Source organism: Candoia aspera, chromosome 12, assembly GCF_035149785.1.
Source record: "Candoia aspera isolate rCanAsp1 chromosome 12, rCanAsp1.hap2, whole genome shotgun sequence".
Lineage (NCBI taxonomy): Eukaryota > Metazoa > Chordata > Lepidosauria > Squamata > Boidae > Candoia > Candoia aspera.
In genome coordinates, this window is record NC_086164.1 from 12,185,073 (window position 1) to 12,204,712 (window position 19,640).

General features: G+C 44.3%; 2 protein-coding genes across 3 annotated transcripts; one reads left to right on the forward strand and one right to left on the reverse strand.

Annotated features, from left to right (window-relative positions):
- Positions 1-717: 717 nt before the first annotated feature.
- On the reverse strand, positions 718-7,267 carry LOC134504555 (DNA-directed RNA polymerases I and III subunit RPAC2-like). Of its 2 annotated transcripts, none has more exons than XM_063313824.1 (5): positions 7,179-7,267; positions 5,901-5,998; positions 4,663-4,739; positions 2,832-2,914; positions 718-1,146 (listed from the first exon to the last, which is right to left on the reverse strand). In XM_063313824.1, exons 2-5 carry the CDS (start codon positions 5,912-5,914, stop codon positions 1,099-1,101), a joined length of 222 nt encoding a protein of 73 aa, XP_063169894.1. In that variant the 5' UTR covers positions 5,915-5,998; positions 7,179-7,267; the 3' UTR covers positions 718-1,098. The 2 variants fall into 2 exon arrangements, with proteins under 2 accessions (XP_063169894.1, XP_063169893.1); XM_063313823.1 differs by lacking the exon at positions 7,179-7,267 and adding an exon at positions 6,972-7,099.
- Positions 7,268-7,311: 44 nt separating this feature from the next.
- Positions 7,312-19,446, forward strand: VAMP7 (vesicle associated membrane protein 7). Its single transcript, XM_063313822.1, has 8 exons — positions 7,312-7,416; positions 12,640-12,798; positions 14,547-14,604; positions 15,181-15,318; positions 16,173-16,263; positions 16,720-16,787; positions 17,703-17,795; positions 18,053-19,446. The coding sequence occupies exons 2-8, from the start codon at positions 12,653-12,655 to the stop codon at positions 18,113-18,115; spliced, it is 657 nt and encodes a 218-aa protein (XP_063169892.1). The 5' UTR covers positions 7,312-7,416; positions 12,640-12,652; the 3' UTR covers positions 18,116-19,446.
- The last annotated feature ends 194 nt before the right edge of the window (positions 19,447-19,640 follow it).

The window sequence follows — 19,640 nt, forward strand, 5'->3', positions numbered from 1 at the left end:
GCCTTAGGCATGAAAACCGGCTGGGTGACCTTGGGTCAGCCACTCTCTCTCAGCCCAAGAGCCAATCAGACGTGGTATGAGAGTTCTAGTCCCGCCTTAGGCATGAAAACCGGCTGGGTGACCTTGGGTCAGCCACTCTCTCTCAGCCCAAGAGCCAATCAGGCATGGTAGGAGAGTTCTAGTCCCGCCTTAGGCATGAAAACCGGCTGGGTGACCTTGGGTTAGCCACTCTCTCAGCCCAAGAGCCAATCAGGCATGGTAGGAGAGTTCTAGTCCCGCCTTAGGCACAAAGCCAGCTGGGTGACCTTGGGCCAGTCACTCCCTCTCAGCCCAACTCGGTGCAACGCAGACCAGCCTCCTCGTGGTGCAACCCGGGCAACGTGACTTGTCACGGCTAAATAGTCTACACATCTGGCCGCTGGACCTCACAAGGATTTCCCAGCAAGAAAAAAAAAGCAGCATGAACACCAAACTGCTATGCCATACGATTAAAAAAAAATCCAGGTTTTTGAACTGTTTTTCATAGGATTGCCCCTTACACTTTTTTGCTCTCCTCCACACTCTCCCCAGTTCCTCAGCATCCTTCTTGTATTGTGGCAGCCAAACAGGACACAGGGTTTCAGGTGTGGCCTGTCCGCCATCCCCCTGACCTCTGAGGCCCCCACTGTCAGAAGCTAGGTCACAAAGGACAGAGAACTCTAGCCTCCCCCCATCGTATGTTGTTCAGGTACCTTTTTATTAACATTGGGACCAGGTAAAACCATCGCACGCCTCAGCCCTCAATGCTTTGGGGAGAACACCGTATTCAGCTATTCCGACAGCTTTAAAAAGAAATTTCAAATGCACTTTAACAGCCAAATGAAAATATACACTTCGTGCCAGTCACAAGCCCGAGGCCTTGGGAGGTTACCAGCATTAATAAACGGCTTGCAGTGACGAGACAGGACTTTCGCCACTCCCTGGCGATGGACGTGCTAAAACCTAAAAGGAGGAGGAGGATTCCATCTGCAGGCATTAGAAAAGGCTCCAGGAATCAGTCATAGTCCCCAAACCCGCTGCTAAGTGTGCAGGTTTATCCGTGATGCTGGCGTTGCCATGCTATCCCACAGTCACATCGCTCTTGGTCTTGTATTCTTCTACACTTGCCTACGATAAAAAGTAAACGAAGTGGGTGACCTTTCAGGTCGCAGAATCGGAGACAGGCAGTACATCGAAAGTCAGCTAGACCAGTCCCTTTATTAACGGATTTCTGCTGCTACACCGACCCAGCCTGAAAGTGGCCACAAATAATTGCTGTATTAAGATCTCCTCCTCCGCATGGGATCAGCGCTCTTCCCAGGGGCATCTGGCAGGAGTTTGCTGCTCTCATCACAACGACCAAAGCAGCATCGCACTCCAAGCCCCGCCCCTTTTGTACCTGCGTGCAACATTGTGATGCATGGAAGAAGGGACGGGGCTTGCGCTGTGATTCTACAGCAGCCCCTTAATCATTCCGATCACCTTTCAACACAGTTCCCTATTCCAGATCAAAACCCTGTTCCAAGAAATACAGGCAGTTCCCAACTTACAACCGTCCATTTAACGATGGTCCGAAGTTACGACGGCCTTGGACTGGGTGCTTTGCAGCCTGTAAAGCACTTCCAAGCATTGCAAAACATTACACCACCCCCTGAAGTCACACGATTGCATTTTGGACACTTGGCAACCGGCTCGCATTTACGACTGGTTGTTGTGTCCTGCGGTCATGTGATCACATTTTGCGACTTTTTTGCCATTTTCCGGCAAAAAATGCCCATTGGGGAAGCTGGATTCACTTAATGACCATGGTGATTCGCTTAACGGCACCATAAAAATGGTTGTAAGACAGGTCCGGTCATGTAGTGACTCAGTTTATGACCCCAACAACTTATGATGGAAATCCCAGTCCCAACTGTGGTTTTAAGTTGAGGACTACCTGTACAGCTGTCTTCCACAACCTTGGGTCTGCCAGAAATATAGCACTGCAGGTGTCTGGGATTAATAAGATTTGAAGACCAACTGCTGGAAACAGGGTCTCACTCCCTGTACTGGTTTAGATATGACAGCCACCCCTTGAAGGTCCTTGTTTAGATCAAAGGAGCAGTGCCCTTTCATGGTATCCAGTGGGAGTAGAATCTGCAGGGAGGGTGACGAGTCAGCAAGAAGGTGGATGGAACATGGCAATGCAAGCCCAGCCTTTTTGAACATTTGTGTCCATGCCTGTTTATATCATGATGCACCATCTTGCTGACTTTGACAGCATACCCTGGACATTGCTGTCCAATGAACGGCTTGGGCTTTTCTTTCTTTTTTAATTTTTTTTTAAATGTTAAGAACAATAATAATAACTCATAGGAACTAAATTAGCATGGAGAAAACAAAAAAGAGAGAAATAACAAAGAAAGCTAAATGTGCAGTAAGAAAAGAAAACAGAAGAAAGCAGAGAGAAAAAGGAGGAAGATATAAAGAAAGATACAAAGGCATAAAGAAGTCGCTTCTGATATTCTTCACAGCAGTTATAAGTATAATTATATTCTAACTTCTCTCTCTCAAGCTGCATCCTGACTCTCTTCATTCTATAAGCTATCCTGCCTAATCATCAAAACCATAAACCACAAGTTAATAACAACAAATAACAACAAATAAACAAATAACAGTTTGGGGGTTTCAAGGTGTTCTGTGTCAGATTTCTTACTCCCTGCTCCATTCAGCTTCAAAACTTCAAAAACGTCTTAGTTTCGTCTGCAGCTTTCCACATTTCCTTTCCCTAACATGTTACATATCGCTCTGCTGGTCAAGCTGCTCTGGCTCACCTCGAACGTGCTAAGTACGTGCTGGCAGATGCCCATCAGCTCCTCCAGTCCCTTCTGGAATGCCTCCACAGCAGGTAGGCCCCCTGTGTGATCAGCGAATAGATCAATTTGATTTATTGTGCATTATTTGTACACTGCTCACCTCACCAGAGTCTGGGTAGCTCACATCAATAAGATGGTCAAAATCATGAAATGCTAAAAGCCATATAATCCTCTGGGGCCCTAATAAGATAAAAAATCATTTATCCTCCGATTCACGTATTTCCCTTTGTAAATTAGTAATGTGACCAGTAATAATTATGCTGCATTTTTCCTAACTTCCTTCTGCCATTAACATGGAAGACCAGAAAAGGAGCTAAGCCCTCTGCATCTCCCACCAGCGGATTTCCTTGCCTGTATGCAGTCTGCAGAAGAGGAGTCAGAAAAGTCAAGATGGCAGCCATGGCAGTACAAACAAAGGCCTGCCCCTTTGTGCTTGTGTCATGCAAGGGGCGGGGCCTTGACTATGATCTGACCTTTTTGACCTCACCTGCAGTTACTGCTGTGTATATATTCTGCATATGCCCTTCCATGCAATTCTTGGTCATCGAAGGCAAACAACCATGTTATCCAAAGCAGGCTGCATACTTAATATCTGTGTAGCGTCTGAAGATTCAAACTATTTCATATACACTATTCAGCTACATTTCTTAGAGCAACCTCTGTACTTAACATTATTCTCCCTTAAAGTAGGTAGAGATGGGAATGATCTCAGAGTTTGGAGAGAGTGACTTGCTCAAGACCATTAGATAAGTTCATAGTAGCAGCAGGATTTTAACTGGGAACTTCCAATTAGCCAATATCTTATATTCTAGGTCAGCCTTTCTCAACCTTCTGACCCTGGAGGAACCCTTGAAATATTTTTCAGGCCTTGAGGAACCCCTGAACATTCAGGCTCAAAGATAGGACAGAAGCTGCTTCAACTGAAGAAGCTGCTTGGACAAGCAGCAAAACATTTCAACCAAAAAGAAAGAAATCCAGTTGCCATGACTCAACCTACAGACAATTCCACCTGGATGACTGAGAATCTTCATCGACATAGGACAGAAGTTACAAAATTATGATATTTGTTTCATGGGTAGGCCTGTCTATATGCACTAACAGTGTTCTTAAACTAAAAATAAAGAATGAAACTCTCCTCTTTAATGTGAAGTTGCCTGAATTTGAAATAATTTTTGAAATAAATTGTGACCTCCCAGGGAACCCCTAGTGACCTCTCGCGGAACCCGAGGGTGCCAAGGAACCCTGGTTGAGAAACCCTGCTCTAGGTCATGATGCAAAACTTCTCTTGGCTTGAGAATCATGCCAGAGTTCATATGGCATGTCAAAGGCTACACTGGGTGAGAAAAGGATCGAATTTGGGAGGAGGACATTCAAGGGTTTTAAGAAGGGAAGAGTGTCTCAAGTGTCTTAAGCTTCTGCAAGATTTAAGACAACCACTTTGCCTCTTAACCTCCCCTCTGCAGAAACAAACAAAAAAAGTGGAAATGTTTGAAATATTGCAATCTGGGAGGCCAACGAAGGTAAGTTTTATAGGGCCCAGAAGCTGTATTTTCTGCACAGATCTTTTACGCGCACAATCCTTGCTCTGTGGTTTAATGGCAAATTAGTGCAGAATCTCTCCCTCCTTACCCTAAAGTGGATGGTGACATGAAATCATTCTGGAAAGGCAAACTCCTCCAGGGCAGTGTAGTCATGAGCAGGAAAGGCTGGCACGAGGTTACTCATGAATGGAAGAAGCCAGCAAGCCAATTCAGATGGCCCTTCAGGAAGCGGAGCTGTGTGCTCTTACCTTTGGTCTGGATGCGGAAGTTGATTTTGCTTTCAGAGGGATGAGTGATGCTGTAACCACAAAACTCAACTTCAGGGCTATGGGAAAACAAAGAGTGTATCATAGGAGAGGGAGAGAGGAAAATTTTGGGAGATGGGCAGTGATAAATTTGATAGATAGATAGATAGATAGATAGATAGATAGATAGATAGATAGATAGATAGATAGATAGATAGATAAAAAAAAATCAGAGGACATTCTGTATGTGACTGTTGCCCTGAAAATTATAGGAAAAGCTAGGCTCTGCACTCAATACTCAAACAGATTTTTTTTAAAAAATCCATTCAATCATATCCAATTCTCCAAGACTGCCTGGACAAGTCCCTGCAGTTTTCTTGGCAAAGTTTTCAGAAGTGGTTTGCCATTGCCTCCTTCCTAGGGCTGAGAGGGAGTGACTGGCCCAAGGTCACCTAGCTGGCTTTGTGCCCAAGGCAGGCCTAGAACTCACTTCCATTCAGATATACTGCCAAATTTTCTTTGACTGTGCTTTTTTGTGATGCCTGAAGTGACAGAAGAAAATACCAATCCATTGTGAAATCATAACCCCAGCCAGCATTTAAGCTGGGGCTGTAAAATTGACAAAAGCTGTTTTGGCCAATGTCAGTTTCTTCTTCAGAAGTAGAAGTGCTAAGCACCCATCTCCAACCTATCAATGTTTAAGTTAAGTTATAAGAGCCAGTCAAAAATCATCTACTTCGTCAAATACTGTTTATTAAGATGTTCAGATTCATATAAACGCATGGTTGCGTATCTCACTGTACACCCATTATACAAAGACATCATGTGATTTGGTGCACTGTAAAAACCCATCTACTTATTTAACAAATCACAGTTAAGCAAACCACAGTTTACTGTGAAGTGTGAACTATATCACTGTCTCCAAATAGCAATAACTAACTTATGAGATAGGGGTGTTGCAGTGCTTTGGATTTGAGGCTAAAAGGTGCTTTGAAAGCATGCCCAGATAGTATTTGTGTGCAACTCCTTAAACAAAATAGTGATTTTCCTGTGATTTCACTATGGTTGTGCATAATCCCACGAAAAGACCCAGCTGCTTTAAGGAGTTGTAAAGAGGTATTACAGGAGTGCCCCTGTATGCTCTGAAGCTGCTTTTTTTTGTCTTCGAAGCAGAAATACTTCCCTGTCCTATTAAGAAGCCCTGGTGCTGATTCCATCTTGCAACAGAAGCCTTTACTTACTTTTTCATGATCATGTATCGCAGAGAGTTGCCAAGGGTATGGTCCTCATTGTGGAGCACAAATGTGACACAGCTCTTATCTGATCCCTCAGCTTGTACCTACAGACAGGAGGACAGAAATAAAATGTCATCAGAAGCTGGAAGATAAGGGTGGGGTATCTTTTTTATCTCTTTGACAAAAGTGTCTTGGGAGGAGTACACCTGTGTTAGATGGTGCAAGACCATCCCTTTCTGCTACTTATTCTCCCTATTCATCCATTCCCCAGCTATTGGAATATCCTTTGGCTTGAAGGCTTGAACGTATTAATGTTCATATGAAGCCTCTCCCCATTAACATAGAAAATGAACAGATGGCAACAGCGCTGCGTCCTTGTTCTGACCACCAGCTGCATTTCCAGGCTGGGAGAAATATCAGAAAAGCTTCTTTTTCTTTACCCACCATGGAGCTGAAGCAAACTGGAGGCCTGCAACACACACTCCAGGCTGGATTTAATCCAGATTAATCTAACTCATGAGAGGCAAAAAAAAAAAAAAACAACCATGGAAAGCAAAATTGATGACATTCTGAGTTCCTGGGAAGGAGGCAGAAGATACATTGGAGGGGACATCAATACAAAATGTACTGATATTGCACAGATGTGCCTGCTGTAAAAATACTTTACTATGCTTACAGATTTCAACAATGGGTTAAGGTAATCTCAGAGGAAAGGTGCTGGATTCCCCTTGGTAAACTGAGTTCATCAGAAGCTGCTCAGCCATCTGTCAGGGACACCTTAGTTTGGACTCCTGCACAGAAGAAGAGGAAGGCCCTCTTTTTTCCATGAAAAAGTTGCACCGAGTGAACTGGAAGAGTGATCAGCCAGAAAAAATGAGACAAAGATGTTATTCTGGGCTGCAATTCATATTCTGCAGTGATTCCCGCTGCTGCTGCTGCTGCTGCTGCTGCTGCTGCTGCTGCTGATGATGATGATGATTAGGCTAAATGCCGAGGAAAAGGCTTCACCTGTTGGATTTCGGCCTGCTAGCCAGCTTTTAAGACGAATGGTGCCCGCCTCCCTTCACCCGGTCTTACCATCTGCAGCACGCGCGGCTGCTGCTTCTCTTCCTCGTCCCCCATCTTTCCCGCATGCGCTGAGGCGCAGGGGATGCCGGGAGTCGTAGTTGCCCATTCGGGAACCCGCCCCCCCTCTTGCTTTCAAACGGAGGATGGTACAAGAAGCGCCCGGGAAGAGCCTCGGCCCTGAAGAGGTTAAAAACATACAAGGCGCAGCCCCCTCACTGTCTCCCAATTGTCCAATCGGTGGTTACTTCCGCCGCTCTCCGCGCGAAAGACTACACTTCCCAGCAGCAGCGCAGTCCGGCGTGGCTCTTCGCTTGGGCTACTTCTTGCGGACGGACTCTGTTTCCCAGAAGTCTTGGAGGTCCGCGGCGGAAGCTCACGTGGCCTTGGTTTCTTCTGCGAACGACGCGACTGAAAACGGGGAGCGAAACGGGGCTCCGGGCGGGCGCCCAGCAAGGTAGGGGACGGGCGCGGCCTTCCGTGCCTGCGCCTGCCCAGAGCCGAGGCGGAGGTGGGGCAGCCGGCGGGCCCGCGCCCCTCTGCCGATTTTAGGCCCGTCTGCCGCCCCTGGACGAGGTGGCAGCGGTCGGGGCCATGAGGGGAGCCTGGTCAACGCCCTGTCGCTGTGGCAACGCTGGGGAAGCCCTGCCCGCCCCCCCCCCCGGCACTTATACACCGCTTTGCCTCCGAAGCTCCCGCCGCGGACCCGCAGCAACTCCCCTGGGCGGTAGGACGGCCTGAGAGAGGGCCGCCGGCCCCAAATGACCCCGTGTGCTTCTCTGGCCGAGGTGGGGCTTGAACCCGGGTCCGCCGAGGCCAGCCCCTTCCCCTAGTTGGGCCTGTGGCTTCGTCCTTTCAGCCGGTGCTCTGGCCTTGACCTGTGGGGCACACCGTCGGTGAATGGCACAGGCTGGATTTGCACAGTGGGCTGGTGGCTGGCCTGGTTTTGTATTATTATTATTATTATTATTATTAATAATAATAATATATTTTTATTCTATCTATGTATATTTACATACATCTCTAGGTGGCGAGCACCCCTAATACTCCTGCCTCCCATTTCCTCCACAACAGCCGCCTTGTGAGGTGGGCAGAGAGAGTGACTGGCCCCAAGTCACCCAACCAGCTTTCATGCCCAAGGGAGGCTCCTGGTTTCTTGGCCAGCACCTTCGCTGGCTCTCTGGGTGTGGTTGGCCTGTTTGTGTGCTGCACAAACGCAGCCTGGCTCTCTTCACCTCTCAGGTCCAACTGGCCCTCCAGAAGGTGCTTTAGTCCTTGTTTGTTCAGCATCAATCCTGGTTAGTAATGGGATAAGAGGCCTCTAGGATATCCCACCACCATAAGCCAGACTGGAAAGTCATGGCAGATTAGGCACCTTGCAAATTGAATAAATGGTTGTAATAATAAATAGGATCCCAGAAGAAAGCAATGGGAATCTTGGCTCTTCACTCAGGCCTTTGGGAAGGGAGACCCCTTGTTTGGTTTCCATCCAGTTTGTCCATCTTTAAACTCTCCCCCTCCCCCTCCCCCTCCCCCTCCATTGATTGTATAGTGATTTCATTGCTGTGAGCTGCCCAGAGTCATGGAGTGTCAGGTGGCATACAATATAAATAAGTAAATAATCTCTGCATCAGGTCTCTTATCTTGTAATCAAAAAGATGCACAGGATGTTAGGTTTCTTGCTCCCTTCTACCTCTCAGCCTGAGAGAGGTGTCAGGCAGCACAGCTCGGTCCTCAGGGTCTCCTTCGGGGAGGAAATGAATAACGGGGTCTTCCATTCAGGAGTGGAAGGGTCTTTGGATGTAACCCTGGAAAGAAGTCTTAGGGGTGGGATAGCTTGGAATATTGCTGGAACTGAATGCTATTTAAAGTTTTTCAGTGAGGTATGAAAGCATCCCGACAGACAGTTGTCTGGCCTCCAGTTGGACAGGTCACCACCTTACTGTATGACCTTGCCATCTAATGAATCTTTGGATTTATTTATACCTTTTCTCCAGGAGTTCAGGTAACTTACATACAGTCAGGACCAGAAATATTGGAACAAGGATAACTGTTCGGCATTTGGCCTCTGTACACCACCACACTGAAGTTGAAAGGAAACACACCCAGATGGGAGTGAAGTCAGGACTTTTAGCTGTCATTCAAGGGGTTTGACAAAAGTGGGACACTAACCATTCAGGAAGTACAACCAGTGGCATACACATACACCCATTGTTGGTATGTTTCCTTTCAACTTCAGTGTGGTGGTGTACAGAGGCCAAATGCCAAAACAGTTATCCTTGTTCCAATATTTCTGGTCCTCACTGTAATGGACCTTCCTCCAGTTTTATCCTCACAGCCGTTTTTGTGAGATACTCTCACTGGGTCAAAAATAAAACTCCTAGCTGCTTGGGAATGCTGGGAGTTGTAGTCCCAGTTAAACTCCAGGCTTAAATGTTGCTGCCTAGCAGGACCTAGGCAGCCTGCCTTCACAGAGGTGGCCTGTGCCCTTAGGAACATCCCCAAGATCCAGTAGGCTCCTTCCCTCCTAGCATTTCCCATAAGCCTTGGAGTAATGTCAGGCTGGAGCCCAGGGAAGCTTTGTCCCAGATGTGTGGGAATGTGTTGTTTTTGTGGAATCTGGGAGGTTCTTTGTTGGCTTTGACGTTTGTTATTTTTTTTTAGTGTTTTATTATTGCTTGTGAGTCACCCAAGGTTATGCTGTATAAGCTGGGCAATGATAATCGTATCCATACCTTGCTAAAACTCTTGTGTCTGTTTGTTTGTAACCTTTAACTGGGCAAAATGATGTATCATAGACCAACAATTTTTGAACCAAGTTATCTCAAATGGGCTAACCTACACAATGTGTCCAAAATCCAGGACCTGTGACTCCCCTGGAATTGAAATTTGGCAAATTTTATAAAACGTTTTATGACATAAAAATGATCATAAAACATTTTATGACGTAATACAAAATGTCATAAAGCATTTCCTGTGGTCAGCTCCTGATGTTTGACTGTGCTATACAGTTCAGTATGAATGACATGGGCTATTTTCAAGGCAGATACTGCTCTGAATATCTCCCTGAATTTTTAAGAACTTTTCCAGTGAAGGCAGTACTTTAGAAACTCTGCCACTGTTAGGCATAGAGGAATCTGTTAAGGAAATAGCTCTGAAACGATGACCCAATGGGTTGCGGGTTATCTAGTAAATAAATAAAGCTGAAATGTGTCAGATTGAGGAAAGTTGATGTAAAGTGATTGCTTAAAATGTACACAATGTCTTACAAGTCTTTTGGGGGGTGGGTCAGTTATAGCATTCTGCAGAAAGTGAGAAAGCTGGTTTCTGTGCAAAAGGTCTTGTAGTCAAAATCTGGCATGGGGGAGGGAGGGAAGATTATTTCTTCAGGCTAGTTAGATCTATTCAGGCTCAGTTTTAGCAACGATATGATTTAAGTGGTGGCACTGAAGGCTTCATAGAAAAAATGGGTTTGTTATTTTCAGGAACCAAAGCACATCCTTAAGGGAAGAAGGGCAGCGTTTGCAGTATCTTGCAGCTTTGAGCTGATGTAAGAGAGATGTCAGTTGGTAATATTAGTGAGGTCAGGGTTCTCACTATATTTATGGGGACACACAGATCACAGAGAAAGAATTGGGGAAATCTTTGCATTTCCTTTGGAAGAGTCTGTTGGGATTTATTTAGAAAAATGTGCAAGATTCTTGGAACAATAATACTGCTTCTTTGATAAAATGTCATGGCCATGTTCAAGGAGTGATTGGTGCCTATTTGGATAAGAACATTGTCTGGAAAGAACTTTAGTCCTCATGTTGGGTATAAAATGAAAATGAATAAAACTAACAATATAAGGAAGGCACAAAAATGTTTGAGCAAAGTAGGGAAAGCTTTTTGGCTTCGTCACATTGAACAGCAGGTAGCTAGGATTACACTGATGGTCTTCTAACTTTATTCCGGAGATTTATACAAAGAGCAGAACATAAATGGAACACAGCTTCATTAAACGTTTACAGTGTGAAGGCAACAACTTCAAATATGTGAAGTACTGTTAAAGACCAGTTCCATTGAGCAAATGGGGCTCTTGCCTAACACATTGGGAAGCCAGAATAGGCCAGCCTTTTGGACAATACATTTTAGAGCTGATAGTGGGGTTCCTGAACATGGTGTAATGCCATTATCTTTTAGAAAGTAACTGGAAAGTGAAATGGAAACTGACAGTGGGCAGCATTTCTGTAGCAGCAGCAGAAGCTGAACCCAAATGAAGAATAGTGGTGCAGCTTACACTTTCACTGCGCTCCAAACCTGTATTTCTTCTATTGTAATGTCTTATTCTGTAGCAGAATCAGATTTGGCCATTCATGAGCTCAAATTAAATATAATAATTGATTAATTATTATAAACATGTTTAACTGAGTGATGGTAAATCTCTGGTTAACCAAAATTTTGAAGTGTTGAAGATCTGGACATCTACATTCTATGACTTATTCCAGTAATATTCTCTCCCATCCATGGATATACCTGCATTGAATTACTCTGTGGAGTTGAGAGATTAGATTTCTTTTTGCATGATTTTAGATCTGATAAGTCATTAGAAACTCTGGATTTATTTCATGGTAGGGTAGGCTGAAAACAGACCATGGGAGAGCCACTTTCCTGGGTAGTATAACTTCATGCATATAGTCCTAAGATTTTAAACAATGATGGGAGGTACCATCAAGTCCTACTAGGGGTCCTGTACATATTGCCGTTCCCAGAGTGAGCATCTGCCTTATTGTTTTCTTGACTATGTCTCATATTCATCTGTCCAGGGAAACATCCCCAAGGCCCTGAACACCTTGTTTGCCCTCTTAAGGACAAAGATAACTACTGTTACTAGATTATGTTATCCAGATCTCACAATGTGTAGCTTCTTTAGTCATCACAGCCATAAAGTTGAAGAGCCAGTACTTGAGGGGACATGGAAGTCAGTTTTGAAGGGGATTCCTTCCCTTAACATGAACAATACTCTGTATTAACTCAGTGAAGACTGACTAGGGGATTTTGCATCTTGTAAACCTCATGTAATGGCCTAGGGCTACACAGTTAATAAGTCTAAATTGTCTTTTAAAGCAATATGGTGATCACTCTTAGATTACTTGAAATAACTGTCTGATCTGATCTGCAGAGAACTTGGATGTTCATTACTCAGATGTCACTGTCACTACCACTGACATGGCACTTAACCAAAGCAGACAGAATGGATTGCATTTTGGTAGAACATTGCCCAATACCTTGATCCCCACACTTTAGTGGAAGTGGCTGCTAGTTTAATTATCCTCTTCTCCCCACTTATTCTAGCAATGTTCTTCCTATTTGGTTTCCCTACTTCTGTGTCCTGTAAGACCTGTTAATCTGTGTATGTGCATTTTTGGGGGGCGCACAGAATTTTGTGCAGATTTTAGGTGACAGGAAGTTGCAAGTCACTGGTAAGATACAGGCTTATCTAAAATGTGCCTGTTGATTATAGTTAGACAGGACATGGCATTTGAAAAGGGGGAAACTGACTTCTCATAGAATTTCTACATAGGGTTGTTTTTGTTTTTCAAACTGTATACACGATGCGGGCACAGACTGTGTTGTGTTGTGCTGGCTGTGCTTTGACCTGAGGAGAAACATTTTCATTCTGTTTCTCTTGTCCCTGCAGCCAGCCTGCAGCTATGGCGATCCTGTTTGCCGTCGTAGCCAGGGGTTCCACCATTCTGGCCAAGCATGCATGGTGTGGAGGGAATTTCCTGGAGGTCACGGAGCAGATTCTGGCCAAGATACCTTCCGAAAACAACAAGCTCACCTACTCACATGGAAAGTGAGTATTTTCTGGGGAGGAAAGGCGAAAAAGTTTGGTGGAAGTGAATCTGATGTAGATAATGAAATGAAATGAGAAGAGCCATTTTACTGTTGGGCTGGGGAAGAGAATAGTAATCAAAAGGGTTGGTGTGCCAGTTTCAGCTGATGTGCAAAGAAACTTGGAATACTTCATGCCAGTACTCAGTTTCTTCTCTTCAGCTGGAGCAAAGTTTAACCAGGCCTGCCTTCATCAATATACAGCTGCAAGTCTAGCTGGTGGGAATACTGCCTGAGGAAAAGGGCTTGGAAATAATTTTCAGAGAACAAGTATTCTCAGCTTGAATTTTGGACTTGCATATTGGTAGACATGAGGCCTGCAGTTCCTTTTGTAATTTTTGGACCCAAAAATGATGTCCTGTCTTCTTTGGAATGGGACAAAATTGTGAGGGGCAATAGATCTCTTAATGAATCCATTTTGTTACTTGAAGTGCCCAAATGGGAAAACTGAACCATTTTTTTGTTTTGCTTTTAAAGAGGTGAAGCTTTTTTTCAGTGTTTAAGTAATGCAAATTTCTCATTAACTCTCCCTTCCAACAAATGGGCTAAATATTTTTGTCCCACCCACTCAGGAACTACTTTGGGGTTTACAGAAGGAAGTAACAGTGGAGGGCTGTACATGCGATGAGTTGCCCTTCTTCCATAAGTCAATAGGATAGGGAATTAGTTTCTGGCCAACAGCTTGCATTTGTAGGATTTAGCTGCCCAGTGAAAGAATCCATGCTCTCTGCAAGTTTTTCCTAGGAGTGTAGATGTCTGCAGTTGATATGGGCACTTCCACACGGGTTGCTGGTTTGCATGCTACTGGTGTGCTGATTGGGGCCAGTCGACATCTGGGTAGCATGATGCAATATAGTATGACTAAGCCTAAACAGTGTGTAGTTGATAGATATCAGTGGAGGCTCTGAGTTTTATGAAAGATAAGCACGGTAGCACACTTTTCTAAAGCTTTGCAGAAAGTGAAAATGCTAGCAATAGCCCTGCCAGCATGAATCCGTTCTTCAACTAGAATCACTATATCATTTTGTGATACTTGGCATGTGTGTCTATTTTTTATTTAGACCAAACAGGCCTAGCTTTTTAAAAAACAGATAATAATTGCATATTTCCTTCATCTCTTAAATTATTGGTTAGCTCCTGTCCTGAGTAAGGATGGCGAGCAGGGGGCTCCCACCCAGACTGTCAAGCGCATGCGTAGCACTGAGGAATTGGTCAGCCATTCAAAGAGACACAGATCGGGACCGCCTTAACCTTTGGGGTTTATATGTCTGGGTTTTCCCACGCTTCTTCAGTTTGTTAGGATTCCTGTTAAGTACTAGCAATAAATATTAGAGACCAGTTCCTTGTCTCAGTGTGTTTCCTGGCTGTTAGGACAGCTCCCTCCTCTTTAGTACTGTAGATTAACCTGGGAAAGGGAGAGGGGGCTAAAAAAAAGGCAGGGGCAAACCACTTCCACAGTGCTGCCAAGAAAACAAGATGGAAGTATCCATGAAGTCGTCATAAGTTGATCCCAACTCAAAGGAGAGTTCAGTATCTTGAGAAATTGGAATGTGATTGCTAGCAGAATTGTTTATGCATGAACTGAACAAGATGAGTGCTTTAAATGTCACGTAGTGTGGAATATTCTGTCCTGCATGCCACTAGGTCAGAATTTCTGCTTAGCTAGAGCTTCTCAAGAATCTTGTATCTGGTGTCTTCTTTTCCCCTCAGTTATCTGTTCCACTATATCTGTCAGGACCGGATTATATATCTCTGCATCACAGATGATGTAAGTACATGGGAGAAAGCTGTGATGGGGCCTTCAGTGAAATTTGCACTCTCTAAGGTGGTTGCTGGAAATGGGCAAATACAGTGGTATGCCCTTGGGATATTGTTGCACTGAAAGGATTTGCTCTTGCTCCCTTTCATTGTTGTAAGCATGTTTCATGCTGTGATAACCTTGGAAGTTATCCTGTCACGGAAACTAGATTCCTCCTATTTTTTTACTTGAATACCCAAAGAGGTCCCTAGTTGTGTGGAACTTGATGTGAGCAAAAGCTTCTACCATGGAAATTTGCTTTTAAGGATAACCTTCAGATTAAAATATTTGGATCAGATCTGGGAAGAAGATTGCTAAGAACTGTTAGTTGGATCATTCTAAAATCTACCACTGTATTTTTAAGAGCGGTTAGTCAGTTTGGGCACTGACAGGTTATGATGGCAATGGCTTCATTGGTGCTTCCTGCTTAGATATACTACTTGGGACTATTTGTGCCCTTTTTAGTGATTCACTATACCTTTCTGCTGGAAATAGTAGACCAAGCTGTTCTACTGGTAAGACTTGCCTATTTTGTTCTCCCTCCAGAACTTTGAGCGTTCCAGAGCTTTCACATTCCTGAATGAAATCAAGAAGAGGTTTCAGACCACCTATGGTTCTCGAGCACAGACAGCCCTGCCATACGCCATGAACAGCGAGTTTTCCAGTGTTTTGGCAGCACAACTGGTGAGATTCGGTGCTGTCGTTCTGAAGATCCTTCATTTTGGGAAATGGAACTACACTTGCCCCTTCTGGAGTTAGATGTAGACCATCTAATCTTCTGATGACAGACTACTTTGAATTAAAACTGGGTGATCGGTTTTCTTTAAACGCAAGAGGATTATTTTTGAGGTTGCATTAGCATTGCCTCTTTTAAAAATTGCTGATAAGAAAATGTATCTGCTCATTTAAATGTGATTCTTGTGTCCTGCCTTGAAACATGCAAGGCTGATTCTGTCATAAACCATAAACCAAAGGAATCGTTTTAGTTTGCTTAAATACTTTAAGTGAAGAAGAGCTCACCACTTCTTGAGATATGGCTGTTCCACTGCAGAACAGGTATTCCATTTAGGTAATTTCTCTTAATGTTTAACCATATTCACTTCTCTCCAACTCTGCTCAATATTCTGCAAGATAGCTTTTTAGCTGTTGAGGACTTGTATCCTACTTTCCTTAATGCTATCTTTCCCAGGCTACTAAACTTACTTGGCTCATCTAGCCATTGCATGGTTTGCAGACTTCCCACTATCCTGGATGGGTCTCTTCGTGTTCTGTAATTTGGCTTTCTTAAAATGTGGTTCCAAGAGGTGGTTCCAAATGTGGTTGCAAATGCAACCTAACACACACAAAAAAGCAGAGTTTCTATTTCCTGTGTCCCGGGTGCTTTGCTTTTGTCAGTGCATCATGAGATTGCATTATTGTATGTTAGGGTTTTTTTAGCTCACTTGTTTTACAAGTGCCATTCCCAAGTTCCGTCTCTGCTGTTTATTCATGTCTTTAATTTTATGGGGCATTCAGATCTCCATTCTTCTGTCATGTAGAAATACCACTCAGAGAACAAAGGTCCTGACCAGATGGCAGAGACACAGGCTCAGGTGGATGAACTCAAAGGGATCATGGTCCGCAATATAGGTATGGATGACAAAGATGTGCTGAACCCCTTATGCTTGTGAGAGTGATTGTTGAGGGTGATGCAGGTACAAGCAATATAGATATGTTTTGGGAAAGGCTAGTATTTTGTGGGAAGGGTATGAGCAGGAAAGGGACAGGAAGTCTGTGGGCTGCATTTCAACTTGCTTGGCAAAAAGATTGGGTGGAACAAAATGAGAGCCATTTACACTATTTCTGTTCTGCTCTTGAACTGGGAGTTATATTAGGTTCCCAGTCTGCTGGATCCTCTGTGAACCTAAAGGGTGTCTCATACTCCAAATTCTTGATTAAGGGAATTGCTCCAAGTTTAATTAGACCAAATACCTGGGCCAGAAACATAGTGCAATGCTGTTATTCAGTTTTTGTCGTCTGGGAAAAGGCTGCTGAAAGAGTTGCTTTTCCATTGGAATTCTTATAATTGCGCTCTCTCTATCCAAGATCTCGTGGCTCAAAGAGGAGAAAAGCTGGAATTGCTGATAGACAAAACGGAAAATCTTGTGGATTCGGTAAGTTCTGAAGATGGTTGGGTGAATTCATTACGGTTGGCTTTGTCTTAAGGGAAGGCCTGCGGGGTGGGTGGGAGAGGAAATGAAAGTATATACAGGAGAAGCCTTTTCTTAGACCAGCTAGCTTTTAGAACAAAAAGCACATGTCTTCAGAATGTACTTTCTAATCTTGGTATTTGGGACAGTAAGACAGAATAGATGTTTCTTTGTTACAGTTCTATTTACCTAGCCAAATATTTCAGAACCCGCAGGTGGCAGGCAGGTGTGTGCTGCACCGCATGCCGTTACCAGCTGTGTCCTTTTGCGTGCCAGCCAGGGCCTTTTTTCATGAAAGGATCTAGCTGGCACACAAAAGAAGGATTTGGCCAGTAGTGGCACCCAGTCCAGTGGTGGGCCAAGCCAGGCGGCCAGAAGGGTGGAGATGGGGGTGAGATAGTTGGATGCTGGGGGGTGGGAGTTGAAGTGGAGGCAGTCCCTTACCTTCTTCCAAGAATGGCTTGGATCCAGGTGGGTCCTTGCCTAACAACTGTGTGGGATTTGCTCAATGACAGCAACTGGGGTTGCTGGAACTGCCTTTGCTAAGTGACTGAGTTGATGGACCCAGTTAAGGTCGTTAAGTGAGGACTACCTGTATTCTGAATGTCACCAAAGCCTAGTCAAGAATCTCCAGCAGAGGGCAGTGAGGTTCTCCTGCTTGATCTCAAAGCGAAGGTCAAACATGTTAGCATGTTTGGATGGGAGACTATCAAGAAGCTTAAAAAAGGGCATTCCAGAAGGTGTATTGAAAGTATGAATTAAAATAACAGTCAACTAAGATTTCTTTGATCGGGAGGAACTGGCGTTGTCTTCTGAACAGACTGATGAAATGTTGGGCACAGTCTGTGTTAACTGCTGTCCTGTGTTTTTCTCCCCTAGTCTGTCACTTTCAAAACAACCAGTAGGAACCTGGCCCGAGCAATGTGCATGAAGAACCTCAAGCTCACCATCATAATTGCCATAGTATCGATTGTAAGTTGTTTTCTGATATGAAGGGGAAGGGCTCTGCTGGCTATAAAAGGAAAATCTGTCCTCTTATCTTTGTGCTGGTCTGTAAGAGTTTTTGGGCCATGGGAGATCTTCTCCTTTATGGAAGGACTTCCATCTTGAACAAGAAAAGTCTTGAGGTGGCTTTTGCTGCAGTGCAGTAGCACGTCCAAGCACTGGTCTGTAGACTGCCTTCCTGCTGTGGGTGGAGGTGGAAGTTCCTAAATACTTTCTCTTCACAGGTCATCATTTACATCATTGTGTCAGCTGCCTGCGGAGGCCTCTCTTGGCCAAGTTGTGTATAGAAATAGCTGTCTGAGCCAATCAACCACATGAAAGCACATATGCACAGGAATGTATTTCATCAAATGTGGACTTTCACACTCTTCATCCTTCCAGGACACTTGAGTCTTTCTGCCTTATCACCTTGTAAGGACATGGGCATACTCCTTCAGAACCTGAAGGATGTTTTCTCTGAAACTGCAGAACTTCCTGAAGGGAAAGGAAGGCATTGACAATGGGAGGTTCTAAATATCTGCATTATCATGCTTTGCACTTTACTGTCCTTGAGTGCTGCTGGAGCAGGTTGGAGGAGCTGAAGGCCCCGTAGACCTTAGGGGATATGCGAGTGGGGACCACTGGAGCCAATGAGTTCTCATTCATAGGCCTAGCCCAGATATGTGATCAGCTCTTACTAGAATTGCTTTTCCTGCAGTGCCTTCCTTAAACTCATGACAGGCTGTGGCTTTGTCCTTCGAAGCTTCCTTGGTGGCCCTCTTGCTGGGCAAATGAAGGGGTTCTGCTTTTCAACTTGGGTGACTGGTAAGTGTATGGTATTAATATTGCTGTAACATTGCTACTGTCTGTAATTTTTGTGTCTTGGATTATTTTCCTCTTGCCTAGTTTGGAATGCTCTTTCAAACTGCGCTATGGCACTCAGCTCTGACTTCATCTCCTGAGGCGTGTCTAAAGCTGTTCCAGTGAGTCCAGAAGATCTCACACTGTGTAAGATTGGTGACTGCCTCTTCCTTTTGAGCATGGTGGAGCCACCATGCCTCACTCAAAAGCACAGAGGCAGGCATCCGAACGGAAAGGTAATTGGGATCCCAAGTTAATGATTTTCAAGAAAAAGGTTATGGAGGAGCGTGAAGTACTGAAAACTAACTTCTAACATAAAATTGCCATTACCTACTTGTGAAAAACGTCCCCCCCACGCATTCCCACATAATGCAAAGGGCTTCTGGAGGACATATACTGACATCTTAAAAAGGAAGATGATTTTTTATCTCCTCCAGGGTTGGTATGTTATGATCTCATCATAGTTTTCAGCTGGACAGAGGTGGTCTCTGCTTGCTCTCCTTGGTATGCTGCACGGAGTAGGTCTGCTGCAGCTGTCCTTGTTTGCCATGGCCAGAAAGGCCCTTTTCCTCCCTTTCTCCACCACATACCTTTGCAGGGACAAGCCAGCATTGAATTAATTGTGCACGTTTTAAAATATGTTAATAGCAATGGTTAATTTTCTATCATTTTGAATGCCTTTATGTAAACTGCTTCCTCCTGTTTTAATAAAATGCTCTGATGCATTATTGTAAAATAAAGTTAATCTGTTTAAATAAATGTACTGAACTGCAGAGAATTGATATCAGTCTTTCTCCTCATAAAAATACCCTTTTGACAGCTGACTTGCTTTTTTAATATTCTAACACCGTGCTAGAGCACATGGTTCAGGCATACTGTGAAGAAAAAGGGATCCGGGAGTAGAAAACCAGTGGGCTTATTTCAGAGTTTACACCAGTGTTTCGCAACCTCGGCTGGTTTAAGATGTATGGA

Coding starts and splice junctions, on each gene's coding strand:
- VAMP7 (XM_063313822.1), top strand. CDS start 12,653: ATGGCGATCCTGTTTGCCGTCGTAGCCAGGGGTTCCACCATTCTGGCC. Junction 12,799..14,546: donor CTCACCTACTCACATGGAAA/GTGAGTATTTTC, acceptor TTTTCCCCTCAG/TTATCTGTTCCACTATATCT. Junction 16,788..17,702: donor CGGAAAATCTTGTGGATTCG/GTAAGTTCTGAA, acceptor TTTCTCCCCTAG/TCTGTCACTTTCAAAACAAC.
- LOC134504555 (XM_063313823.1), bottom strand. CDS start 7,016: ATGGGGGACGAGGAAGAGAAGCAGCAGCCGCGCGTGCTGCAGATG. Junction 5,999..6,971: donor AGCCGCGCGTGCTGCAGATG/GTAAGACCGGGT, acceptor TCCTGTCTGTAG/GTACAAGCTGAGGGATCAGA. Junction 4,740..5,900: donor CGATACATGATCATGAAAAA/GTAAGTAAAGGC, acceptor GTTTTCCCATAG/CCCTGAAGTTGAGTTTTGTG.